The sequence below is a fragment of the Typopeltis vanoorti genome, chromosome 8 (assembly GCF_054136105.1).
Source record: "Typopeltis vanoorti isolate ZY-2024b chromosome 8, IOZ_Tvanoo_1.0, whole genome shotgun sequence".
NCBI classification, from domain to species: Eukaryota; Metazoa; Arthropoda; class Arachnida; order Uropygi; family Thelyphonidae; genus Typopeltis; species Typopeltis vanoorti.
This window is the reverse complement of record NC_143556.1, coordinates 114,278,220-114,292,695: the sequence shown is the minus strand read 5'-3', so window position 1 is coordinate 114,292,695 and position 14,476 is coordinate 114,278,220. Positions and strand designations below refer to the sequence as shown.

The 14,476-nt window shown below is 36.8% G+C and overlaps 1 protein-coding gene across 1 annotated transcript in view; it reads right to left on the bottom strand.

Annotated features, from left to right (window-relative positions):
• LOC150104294 (uncharacterized) overlaps nt 1-14,476 on the bottom strand; it is a 636,238-nt gene that overhangs the window by 120,910 nt on the left and 500,852 nt on the right. Inside the window, exon 43 of the mRNA XM_090396452.1 lies at nt 5,426-5,521. Coding sequence (XP_090252578.1) covers nt 5,426-5,521 — 96 coding nt within the window. The remainder of the gene's footprint in view (nt 1-5,425; nt 5,522-14,476) is intronic.

The following is a 14,476-nucleotide window of genomic DNA, read 5'->3' as shown; positions in this document are numbered from 1 at the left end:
TAAGGGATAACTACCTGAGACAGCATGTAATGGAGTATACTAGGAATTCAAGAGTGCTTGACCTAGTAATTGCATCTGAGAATTTGACTAATGAACATGACCACGTTGCCATCGATTGGTGAGAGTGATCATAAGGGCGTGACCCGGGAGGTGGCTAAATGTGTATAATTTTCAATTAAGACAGGGTACATGTGGAATTACCAGGCTGGTAAGCTTAGGAGATTGCCTGGATCAGTGGCATGGCATGTTAAACTGCAAGGGCTGGATGTTGATAGTGCATGGGGAAGTGGTAAAGGAGTGTTTGAAGGAGGTAATGGCTGACTGCATACCTAGAGTCTGGATAGTAAATCAAGTGGGGGTTAAATGGATGAATAACACCATTAAGCTTGAACTGCAAAACAAGAAACAACTGTGGAGGGAATTTAAGGAGAAAGGTGATCTGCAGGCACACAAACAGTATAAAACGCAGGCCAGAAGGGTAACTAGTGTGGTAAGAAAAGCAAAACAGATTATGAAAGGAAACTAGCAACACAAGCTAAAGAGAATCCCAAACATGCCAATCTATTTTAAACCTGGTTTTAATCCATTTCCCAAGTAAGCAAACAGACAAGTAAGTCAAGTTTGCACCTGGAAGTAGTGCAAGTCTGGGTGACCCGCACATAGTGCAAGTCTTAGGCAACTCGTGGTAAAGGTGGAATAAGCTCTGATCATTATTCTTAATATTTACAGCTTATTCCACCTTTACCACGAGTTGCCTAAGACTTGCACTACTTGCAGGCGCAAACTTGACTTACTTGTCTGTTTGCTTACTTGGGAAATGGATTAAAACAGGTTTAAAATAGTTTGGTATCTTTAACATATTTTACACCCAAGTAAAAAACTTTCTACATCTATCTCTCATCCAGAGATTTTTATTTAATAAGGTCAAATCATCTTATGGTAACTTGTTTTGGTAAAATACTTATAACCTCTGTATTACTTAAACCTTGGTATTTCTAAGCCTGGCTCCCACTGATGAGATCTCAATAAAGGTCGAAACCGGTCTGGATAGTGGCCCCTTGCCTTTAATGCATAGCATCATACATCTCCTCAAAGACATGTGCTTTGCATTAAGGGTAAATAATATTTACCCTTAATGCAAAGATCAGAGCGATCAGAGCTTATTCCACCGTTACCACGAGTTGTCTAAGACTTGCACTACTTGCAGGGACAAACTTGACTTACTTGTCTGTTTGCTTACTTGGGAAATGGATTAAAACCAGGTTTAAAATAGCTTGGTATCTTTAATGTATTTTATACCCAAGGTAAAAAACTTTCTACAAGAATCCCAAACAATTCTTTCAATATGTTGCAAGTAAAAGAAAAAATATATAAAATATATGGCAGAATGATTTTAAGGAATGCCGATGGCAGGGAGGTAAGCGAGCACTTTGCAAGAGTATATATCATAAAGGTGGTGATGTTGCAGAAATGAGGGAACCAATAGCTTATATAGGAATTGAGGTGAATGAAATGGAGGTGAATAGTATATTACAAAACCTTAATGTGAATACATCTGTGGGATTGGATAGTATACCAGCTCAGGTCTTACGTGAAGCGGCAAAAGAATTGTCAGTGCTCTTGACCATTTTGTTTAATTTGAGTCCCAGGTCTGGGTTAGTCCTGGGGGGGTGGTGGAAAGAGGGGAAAATAGTTCAATTGCATAAAGGAGGCTCCAAGACTGCTGTTACAAATTACCAACTAACCGATCAGCATATCAGGAGTCGTTGTCAAGGTTTTGGAGAAAGTAGTCATGAGCAAAATACAGAAATGGATAGATGATAATGGGATACCGTATGGGGGACAGCATGGTTTTGTGAAGAGTAGATTATGCCTCAGTAACTTGCTAATGTTTTATAACACAGTGATGGCTGAACTGGATATGGGTAATGGGTTTACAGTGATACTGCTGGATCTTGCGAAGGCTTTTGACAGGATACCACATGGAATTCTAATCAGTAAACTGCAGCACATGGGGGATGGATATAGGGTTGGTGAGATGGATAGGAGGGTGGTTGAGGGAGAGTATCAGAGAGTAGTTTATTCAGAAGTAGAGTCCAAAAGAAGGCCTGTTACTAGCAGTGTGCTGCAAGGTTCTGTTCTTGGACAACTACTTTTCAATTTGTTCATTAACGATATAGGAAAGGATCTCAGAGGAAGTGTTCACTTGTTTGCTGATGATGCAAAGTTGGATAGAGCAATAGTGAATGCACATGATGTTAAAATTTTGCAGGATGATTTGGATAGATTGGAAGACTGGGCTAAGGAGAATGGATGTCAGTTTAATATGGCAAAGTGTAATTTATGCATTTTGGGGTGAAAAGATTAGCAGTATACCACATTGGTGGAACTGTACTCCAGGAGATTGAAGAAACCAGAGATTTGGGAAAAGCAAGTTATTGTTCCTCTTTATTGAGTCTTGAGAGACCCCATCTTGACTACTGAGCCCAGATCTGGGTGCCAGGGTTTCTTCTTGAGGGGGAGGAGGTAGAGAGAATCCAGAGGTGAGTGACCGAGATGACAGCTGGTCTGGTGGTGGTGGGAGAACTAGGGGCCATCCACGGAAACTGAACAAGAGTGTAGTTAGCAAGGGTATTAGAACTAGGTTTTTTTACTTGGAGAGTGGTGAATAAGCCTGAGTTTGTTGTGGGTGCCATGACTGTAAATTAGTTCAAAGCAAAGCATGATAGATACTGTGTGAATGCTGAATAGTTGTTCTTGACATGATGTTTACTGCCTCCCACGATGAGTCTAAAGACTCCTTGGAGTTTCCCGAAAAATAATAATAAACTCGCCTACCATTATTCTCCATAATGCACAAATCACTAGACAGGATCAGATATATATCTTTTTCTCCCTTTCTCTGTGGATTGACATTTACCTCTAGCTTCCCCTTAGCATAAACACATAACACATCATTTGCTTCCTCAGCATCTACAAAACTGCTCAAGATGCCAATTTTTTCCCATCCAGCTATTCACTCCATACAAATCCATCCATCCTTAGAATACTACCCACATGTTTGGGGCAGTGTATTTAAAAATTCTTGAAACTCTAGAAATTCTTGATGCCACCCAGAGGAAAGCAATTTGGCTTATGGATTATCCTTACTGCACTGACTCACTTCAACCTTTATCTCACAGACACACATTGAATCAGCTCTGTGTCTTTTCTACAGGTGCTTCTATAGTCACTCTACTGAACTGGCAACCATCATTCCTCCACTTTCTGTTGGGTTTGTTTAAACAAGTGCAGAAGTTGTCTAACATCCTCTTCCAGTGCAAACACATGTTTTTCAAAAACACTAAACCCTCTTTTCCTATTCTTTCTTTATTCCGTCAAATGCTGTCCTCTGGAATAATATTCCTCGTGAAGTGTTCACAAACAACAACAGCATTCAACTCTTCAGGAAAAATATCATTAAATATCTTCTTTCCCAATCCTCACCTACTGTACTCCACACATGGTAGGTTGATGTGTTATAAGCTCTAAAGGAAATAATTTGGTAAGGTATTTTCTGATAAGTGAAATTTGAGAGATTTGTCATAAAACTGCTATAATTAACCTTTCACTGTAAATGAAACAAATGTGATATTAGAATATATTTTTTAATATCAATCTTATATTCAAGAGAAAGGTTAATTCTATCAATTTTATGACAAATCTCTCAAATTTAAGTTATCAGAAAATACCTCACCAAACTGTTTCTTTAAACCCATAGTACTTTAATAAATTTAGTTTAATACTTTATCCAAGTGTGAGTAAACAAAGTTTGCACCTGAAAATATCTTCAGAACTGGGGTAAGGTAGTACAACACTGGGCAAACTCGTAGCAAAGGTGGACCAAGCTAACATCACTCCTATCTCAGTATCTCCCAAAATGCAAAACACATCTCCTTGCGGATATGTATAATGTTATGCATTAAGGGAAGGGCCACTACCCAGACTAGTTTTGACCTATATTGAGGTCTCTTCAGTGGGAGCCAGGCCCAAGTGGAGATACCAGGCAGATGCATTAGCAAGGTCATCTCTACCTATAGGAGTTGCCAATAGGTATGCCATCTTTTTATTAGATTACTTTGGATTTAGAGAAAGATGTTGAAAGTTTATTTTTCATTTGGTTAGACTATAATAAATTTAGTTTACCGGTAATCCTTTATCCAAGTGTGAACAAACAAAGTTTGTGCCTGAAAATATCTTCAGGACTGGGGTTATTTTGCAGCACAAATTAGATTAAGTATATTGGATGATATTTCAGCTAGTAGCTATAAGTTATTCAGTGGAGACAACGATGCCATTGTTTACTTTGCAGAATGTTTCAAACTCCACGATGAATTCTTGTGGGACAGACTTTCTACTCTCATTAGCACAACAATGGTATATACTCTTGGTGCTTCCCTGGTGCCAAAAAATAAATACATTTTAGTCTTTCATGTTCCAATGACCATCTCAGCACATGTATCAGCAGTATCAGTGTGACATGGTAAGAAGCTATGCCTCAAAACTTCTCTTTGAAACTTCTAGCAGTCATATCTTTTTTTTTTTTAGTATTCTAAAATTCATGATACTGAGAGTAATGTTTGAAAAAAGTCATTTCTGTAGTCTCATTCCAAAGAACACTTCCTATCTTTAAATAACAATGGACTCTTTTAAAGGGTACTATACCAAATAATACAACTTTGCTGTATGCTTATAGGGTGGGAGAACATCTGACATGGGAATATTTTTATTTTTTATTGACATAGTTATGACAGTTAATAATTGCAAAACTGTAAATAATAAATTATTAATGATTAATATTAAATAATAACACTAATCAACAAATTAAACTTATTTTGTCAATGAAATTATAATTTCATATATAATGATTCTAATGCATTTCAAGGTGCTGAATACAAATTAGTTCCATTCGGTAAGAATTTCTCCGCCCTCTCTTTTTATACAGATATGTACACTTTTCAAAGTTCTCAAATATTTTACCATGAATTATTCAGTAATAATACAGAAATTTTAAACTGTCACTTAATTATCCTTTTGTTCAAGACATGCAGCTGTAGTGTGAACTTGTCTTAACACCAAGAAACGTAAAAATTACTCCTGATGGAAAGAAATAAATCAGCTGTGATGAGAATGGCCATGGTAACTGAGATGTTACACAGAGACAGACCTGTGAGTGTCAATAAACAAAACATCTGGTTTATAGGAAAGTCAAATCCTGATTTGGATAGAGAAATCTCTGAAAAAAAGTCACAATAATAATTTAGTACAAAATATATTTTTAAATACTTTCATATATATTATTAATGAAGTTCTTGTAAGAAAAATGCAACTCTCCTTATTCATTTAAGTTTCATCAAGGGGGAAAAAAAGGGAAAAATATGCTTACTCAATAGGTGAATCTGGAAACTACATTTTGCAGTATTTCCAGCATCATCTCTGGCTATGTATGTCAGTTCATGAGTTCCTCTCAGTAAAATTTGTCCTAGATAGTAAAGTGGTACATCCAGAGTTAATACTTGACATCATTAATTACAGTAACAGATATCTATTAATGTATTAAAATATTAAGTAATTATTATTGGACTTCTAGAAAGTCTCAAAGCTTATTTGCAAATGATCTAAGATGAATTTCACTCATGCAAACTCTAAAATTTATTCGTTAGACTCTCCAACAATAAGAAAATTTTATATTGCTATTTGTTTGGTAATATTTTCATCCAACTTCCAAGAATAACCTCTTTCTTTCTCTCCCTCCTAAGACCCTCTCAATAGCTTGTGAGATCCATCATATCACTCATTACAAAGAAAGGAGTTAGCTTAGGTGCACATGTTAAATGGCACACATTATGGCCATCTCACCATTAGTGAGATGGACATAATAATGGTTGATGGATAAGGATATAATCACAGGAATATAATGTGAAGGAAGTGACTTTTCAGATAGGACAGACAAATACAACGGGAATGGGGTATATTGCTAGTAATAAGGAAAGGACACATAGCCACTAGGCTAACCGCGTCCATGCGGTTAGCCTAGTGGCTATGCGCTTCGCAACCATATGCCTGGGGAAGGAGTGTCCTTGGTTCGATTCCCGTCGGTGACTTGAGGAGCTGAATGATCTTCCTCAGCCATAGCCAAGTTAGCCAGTCTTGGGCGTGGACAGCAGGGTTTTTTCCCCAGTTTATTCTGGGGTTTTTCATCCCGCAAAGCAGGCAAACTGGCCTTGAGAACTCAACACTACAGGCCATAGGAAACACCGGGGCATAAGGCTGACCACCCTATCCTGTAAACGGAGTGAGGTCCGATGATCAATGGACCCTCGACACCGCAAGGTAAAAGAGGGTATAAGGAAGATGAGATAAGGAAAGGACTCTAGTCCAACAAATGTGCCGATTAAGGTGCAGAGTGATAATAGGTAGTAATGGGGTTCAAAACTATTTTATGTGAAGTTTGAAGGAAATAGGATGAAATAAATAGTTAGGCATTGTTATTCACTACAGATTAGTAGAAGAGTTTGGATGTTTAATTTAATTATATAAAGTTTTGTTTAGCTAGTTTGGATGCAGTGCCTCTGTTTACAGAAGTACCAAATGAAGAAGCCATTTCTTGTACAGAAGATTTGTTTTCACTAGATACAACAAAATTTAAGAGCTGCCTTTGCTTCTTTGCATGGAATTATAATCAAATATACAAGATGTGTATCCAACAACTACGGGCCCTCATTGTGTATCCAACATCTCCACAGATAGCAAACATATACATGGAGAAATCCGATGAGGCAGTCATCAAAAGCTATTCTGAAATCAGTCACAGAGTGGCATTACATGGATAATATGCTACTCATCATGTATAACTTTGAAGCATTCTTTTTTTAAAGGAAATAATCGGTGAAACATGGAGTCACGAGACTCATCACAGGGAGATTAACATTACCACTCTATCATATCACTCCTTAAACTCATCCCCTGTTTGCACTCTCACCACCCTCTCAGGTAATGCATTCCATGCTCCCACCACTCTCCATGCAAAAATCTTTATTACCATATTTACTTGAACATAACTCATACGTTTTTCCTCAAAATTAAAGTTAAAAAATCGTGGTGCGAAATATATGTAGGGGATTTTTTGGAAAGTACAGTTTTTCAGGAAAAAATAAATTTATGTTTATAATTAAATCCTCAGTATTCATTATAATTTTAATTGCTCACATGGAGCTTCCACAGCTCAGTCGGTACAGACAAAGCTGTTTAGTCGAAAAGACCTGAATTCAATTTCCATCGAAGACGTGAGGAACCTGGTCTCTTTCAACTAATGGTGAGTTAGCCGTACGGAGGTAGAGGTTTTTTCACCCAGATACTTGGGTATTTCTTCCCTTAGAACAGGGGAAACCAGCCCCATCAACACACATGAATTTACAGTCATAAAATACATACACTTAATCCCTCATTAAGTGGGCTCAACATGTCCTAACAGAAGAGGCAGAAAGTGGGAATAAACCCCATACAAATGAAAGAAAATTACTCCCATTATTTATAAAATTAAGTCATTTAAATTTTAATTATCAACGTTATTTATGCGATTGGCCACTCACCTTAATCACACAAAATATTTGAATCTTTAGCGACAATGCTTCTGTAATTAAATGAAAACAAACAGTTTCATTATTGCTTGTCCTTTTATCATTTCAGAATCATAAGATCTCCATGATTTAAAAAAAAAATGAAAATGGGTACAACTTACAAAGAATCTCCTATTTGCTACTTCTAGTCTCAAGAGCAGTTTCTTTGTGTGCACTGTCAATCTACCCAAATAGCATCATCTTTATTCCCATTCAGTGCATTAGAAATACAGGTTTTTAAAAAAATCTCTTGGCAATTATTTCCGGCAAAATCATGTCCCAAGCTCTCAAAATCCAGTTACACAATAGTTCTAATGATGGTCTCTTATTTTTCCTTGCCAGAGTCATGTCGTAGCTGCCTGCTGCCATCCATATAGAATTTTTGTATGTAGTCCTTGAATGGTTTGTCAAGGATACATCCAAGAGCTGTAGCAAGGTGTGAGACCACCATGAATAATGGCCACGAGTCTTCACATTAAAAAGTTTTTTTTACCATTTCTGCCATAACAACATTCACTATCTATTTCTTAAAGTTTTAACCTTCTTCCGTGTGTGAGGTATATGCGAAATTTTTTCATTTTTTTTTTCATAAAGTAAAATCATGGGTGTGAGATATACACGACGATGAGTTATATTAGAGTAAATATGGTAATGTGATTATAATTTTTAGACAGCTTAAATGTCTGAGTCATACCTCCCCACCCTCTTTGGCTTCTATCCACCAAACTCTGCAGTCCACATGCTCTCAGTATGACCTCATAATCAACATTGTACAGTTCTGATGTTATTTTTGTTATCCATCTCTGCACCCTCTCCAAGATTACTTCATTCCCTTCAAATTCTGGTGACTAGATCTGAGGACAGAAATCCAGAGAAGGTCTGATCAACGTTTTGTACAATGGGACCACCACACTATTATCTCTCACAATCAATGTGCTCCTCAACATTGCAGAAATTCTCTGAGATGTCATCATAACCTATGAAGTCCTCTGAGCTTCAAGTTTCTATCTACAATCACCTCAAGTTTCCTTGCTCCCTTGACTTCTCCCAGATGAAGCATCCCATCTGTGAATCTCAACTTTCAAAATCTTACATTTAGTTGCATTAAACTGGTAATTGGAAGGGTGGGCAAAGGCATCCCCATGCCTTTGCTCATCCTTCCAGCTTATTCAAATCCTCTTGAAGAGCCAAAACATCAGCACTATTACTAAAAACTTTCACAAGCTTCACATCATCTGCAATCATCTAAACATCTCCCTGTAGTTCCATAACAGTATCACTGACATAAAGATTGAACAGCAATGGTCCCAGGATTGTACACTGTGGAACTCCACTTGTAAACTTCCTACTCCCTGATACTGTTGACAGTGTTACAGTTATTTCTTTCTATATCTTTGGGGTCTGTGACACCCCACCTTACTAACGGCGGGTTAAAAAAATCAACTTGTCATGTGGCACCCTGTCAAATGCTTTGGAAAAAAAAAAAAAAGACTCTGCCTTATCCTCATCTACTGCTCATGTTGCTATGCTGTCAAGGGCAAACAGATTATTAAAAAACGATACCCTTTAACAAATTCATGCTGGCCAGCATAAATAATATTACCCTCACCTACCCAATTCTGTATTATGTAGAATTTGATACCTCCATTCTACCACAACTTTTAAGAAATAGCAGTCTTACCCTCCTTCTACTCTCCAGGAACTTGCACCATTGTAAGACTTGCATTAATTAGCCTGGTCACAGTCAGTTCCACAGTACATTCCCTTAAAACACACAGTGAAATTCCATCTAGTCTCCCTGTCTCATTGACATTTAGTGTACTCAGTATTTGGAATACATAATTTCATTCACTTCTAACAACACTTCACCACTTATCCTTCTAGGAATAAACCCTGCTGTACCAGGGTCAAACAGTGATCATTAAACAGCTCAATTATGTCATCTGCTTTGGTCACCTGAGTTCCATTTAGCAAGGTAATCTGTCCACTATCATTTTACCTCCTACTTACCATAAGCAAAAAAAATCTCCTTGGGATTCTCATTAGATTGCAGTGCTAGTCTCCTTACAATAGTAGTCACTTTCCTAGCTTGAGATATATTCTTCATACAACTGTTCTCCACCTCTTCCACTCTGTCTTCCATAATCTCTTTTATTTCTGTTCTCATCCATTTGACTTCAAATTGCTTTATCTTCTTCACTCAAGGTATATAATCTGACACTACTGACAAATTTTTCTTAAGTATCTCCCATTTGCTACTGACCTCTCTGTGTTCAAATTCTTTCATCCATTGTACTGTTGCAAGCTGGTTTCTAAGTCTATGATAGTTGCCTGCCTTATAATTCCACCTAAATTTTTTCCGGCATGATAAAGCCAGAAAACTACTTCTACATGCTTATTCATCCTCAAAGTCAGGACTACATGGTTACTCTCACTAACTGGGGGGCAAGTATGACATCTCGGTCACAATCAGATACTCTGATACTGCGACCAAATCCAAAACTCTTGATCCTAGCATTCCCCTCACCACATGCTGTCTAAGACAGTTTTCCCTCAAGAAATCCAAAAATTTAGTTTCCTTAATAGTGAATGTTGCCCCTCTGCCCAGTTTATATTGCTATAGTTGAAGTCCCCTACAATGATCACTCACTTTGCACTTGCCAAACTAATCTGCCTAAACTTTTTCTGTTCATCACCATGTATATTCCGTGGCCTATAGCAACACAAAGACACCCCAGAAGGGAAAATACACTATAGAACCCTGAATGACAAATTGAGAAGGGAAGCAGAAAGAAGTAGAGAAGATTGGCTTAAAAAACAATGTGAAAAAATGGAAAATTAAGAGAGAGTGAGATGTTGAAAGTTTATTTATTTATTTTTTTTTTTTTTCACTAGGTTAGAATATAATAAATTTAGTTTAATCCTTTATCCCAGTGAGAGCAAACAAAGTTTGCGCCTGAAAATATCTTCAGGACTGAATATAGTGTTGTACTATCTTACTTTGGTAAGCAGTACAACACCAGGCAACTCGTAGCAAAGGTGGAGCAAGCTACCAACATTCCTATCCCAGTATCTCCCATAATGCAAAACACATCTCCTTGTGGATAAGTATACTGTTATGCATTAAGGGATTGGCCACTACCCAGACTAGTTTCGACCTTTATTGAGAGGATGATAGAGAGGAATGACCGGGATGGTATGGTGGAGTTGTATTTGAGGGGTGGGGTCAGTGGGGCTTGTTATAGAACCAGAAATAAGCAGCTAGTGTGTATCTTTACGAATGCCAGACGTATTCAAAATAAGGGAAATGAAATTGTGGAATTGATAAGAGTTGATTTGCTCAAAAATTGTAGGACTAAGTGAAACATGGTTGGAGGAAGATAACATTCTGATAGGAATAGAGATAGACAGTTATGTAGTTTATTGTGAAGACAGGGTAGAAAGAGTGCTGTTGATGACAGCAAATGAGATGTGCCCATCTAAAGTGGAGATGCAAATAGTGACAGTGGTTCTGAAGAAGTATGGTGTGATGTGGAGATGGACAATATGAAATATCTAGTAAGGTGTTGCTATAGAATTTGTAACTGGGAGGGTAGCGAGAAGGAAATATAAAAGCAAATTGATCTTACTAATAAGAAAAGAGTGATCATTATAGGTGATTTCAATTATGGTAATATAGATTGGAATGAAAAGACACCAGAACCAAAAAAAAAGAGAATTTCTTAAATAAGGGACAAACATCTTAGGCAGTATGCAACAGAGAGTACACGAGGATCTGGATTTGATTATCTCACCAGAGAATATTATTGTAAATGAAGTGTCAAATCTTCCTCCATTTGGGTGGTGACCAGCCATATCAGGACCTTCTATGAGAAAGAGTTATATGTGAAATTATAAAGTGCATGTTTCTGACAAACTCAGGAGGTGGCTTGCAGCTATATCATGGAATGAGGAATTGGATGGGAAGGAAATCAATGTGGCTTGGTCCCTATTTAGTAACTATCTGGCAGAGACTATGTCTGAGTGTATTCCAAAGGTAAGGAAATTAAATAAGGTAGGAGAAGAATGTATTCTAAAGTAAAAGGCATTTTGAAGGAGCATAAGATGAGTGGCAATAATCAGCTACATGAGGAGTACAAAGAGCAAGCCAGGAAGGTGATTCTCTTGGTTAAGGGTATCAAAAATGCAGTATAGAAGCAGTTGGTGAAAGAAATCCTACAGTTTTTTCGATATGTGGCTAGTAAAAGGAGGAATGATTATGTCAGGATAATGTTCATCACAGTGACAATGGCAGAATGATAACCACCGAGGAGAATATGGTGGAGATGCTAAGTGAGCATCTCAATCAGATATTCCATCCTTGTGAATGAACATGATGCAGAACATGGGTCTTAGAATAGCAGAATATTCCAAAGGAGTAGAAAGAGGGAAAAATTGTTCTGCTTTATAAAGTAAGACTAATTATAGGCCAATCTGCTTGTCTAGAATTATGGTCAAGGTATTAGAGAGGCTAGTGAGGAACCAGGTTTCAGAACTAGGTTAACAGCAGCAGCATTATTTTTGATGGACAGCATATGTTTGCTAAAGGAAGACAGTGTTTAATAATCTGATTACTTATAACTAGGTGACAAATGCATTGGACAAAATAGATGCATACTCAGTAGAATATTTAAAGTTTGCAAAGGCCTTCGATAGATTGCCACATGAAAAGCTGATAATTAAATTGAAACATGTGGCGTTGGATGGTAGATTAGTAGGCTGTGTGATAGGTATCAGTTCTGTATGGGGAGGCAATATACCAGAAGATGGTGTGTCTGAGGGGTATGCTTTGGACCCTTTGTTGTTTAATTTATATGGAAATGACATTGAGAAGAGCTTGAATGGTGATATACAGTTCTTAATAGAAATAGGAGATTATTTTATTTAATATCTGTTTCTAACAATTATTTTTTTTTAATTTATTTCCGAGTGTACCTATATATGCACAAGGGTTCGCTCCGATTGGTGCAATGACCTCTTTTTTTACTATTTCTTTCAGAATCCAAATAAATCACTGACTCAAGACCAAAATACAAAATAAACACATTTAATAAAACAAAAACAATATATATATACACTTCAAACAATATTACACAACTAACTACAAATTTAATTGGATCCAAGGTCTTTTTAAAAATAAACTTAGACTTAGACTAAACACTTTGTGTTCACAATGACAAAATGTTCATAGCCAGTTTCTCTCTCTCTGTCAAGGCCCTTTTCCAAAGATATATGACTTTATTCTTCATTTTCACAGGATCCTTTCTCATCACTCATGTAGCACACATTCATTCTTCCTGACTCAATTCTGTCTCTATTTAGTAGAAATAATAGTTAGATCCAGTGTCCTTAATACAGATGAAACTTCCTATCAGAGTTTTCTCGAACATTCCTTTAGAACGTAAATAGTAATTTCTTCTTTTATTCACTAATGCTTATTGTCAGCCTTAACTCTTCCACTTTAAAAAAATTTACAGTTCTATGATTCCCTTTTCGGAATCTACTATAAATCTTCTAATTAGCGTTTCCTCGAATATTCCTTTTAAAACGATCTATAGCAATATTTTCTTTTATTTATCAATACTTATTCCACTTTGAAACTTCATAGTATACTACGATTCCTTTTTCGGAATATACTATTAATTTTCCTCTGACTGTCACATAAAGAAACTCAATTTCCTCCAAATCTAAATATCTGTTAACCTGTGTTCTAATTTTCTCTCCAAACACACTTTTTGTTTACTCTCAGTTACCCTGATACCGAATGCTCTCCTTGTCAATCACACATCAAACTTCTCGGCGAGCATGTACACTCCATGAAAGTGGCAAGCGAGAAATTAGGTATAATGGCTGATACGTTGTCTCCATTAGCGACAAGAGAATGTCTTCATAAAACACAACTTAATATTTTAAACTACTATAAAATTTTTTAAAGTAATACAACTATTCAAATCCGGTAAATACATAAACTTTTTAAATGCTTTACATATCACTTTGACAAAATAATTTCAATAACGGGCACATCGCAAGTGCCGACAATGCGTTTTATGAAACCAAAACTAATAAACATTCTAACATAAATAATATGTAAAAATATTCAGAATTTTAAATTATGATTATTTTTACAGAGTGTTTGCAGATGATGCAAAGTTGGAGAGAGCTATGAAGTTTAGAATTGATGCTGTAGCCTTGCTAGGGGACTTGAATACACTTGGTGAATGGGCAAGTGTGTGGGCTATCAGTTCAATGTAGCAAAATGTAAGGTTTTAAAATCTGGGAAACAGAGATAGAATGCAGAGTATTCAACTGGTGGGGATATTTTAGAGGAAGTTTAGGAGATGAAATCTCTTGGGATAATGGTGGATAAGGAGCTGAAATTTCAGGGATATTTTGCTAAAATTTTAAGGGCAGCAAAGCTAATTATGGCAATGATGCAGAGAACACTGACACACAGAAATAAAGATATTATGATTTCATTGTATAAGGCTTTGACCAGATTGCTTTTGTGGATTATTGTGCATAAATTTGGTTACCCTGGTTTTTGAAAAGGATGGATTACTGTTTTAGAGGGTTCAGAGATGACCAAGTCAGTTTGAGGTCTCTGGAATACTGAGTATGAGGACAGACTGAGAAAATGCAAACTGCAGAGCCTAGGGATAGGAGAAGTAGGACAGGGTACAGGATTGATATATATATAAATTGGTAAGAAGTAATTGCCAGATTAATGTGAATGAGATTTTTCATAGAATGGCTGGAGACAGGGAGAAAACAAGAAGTCA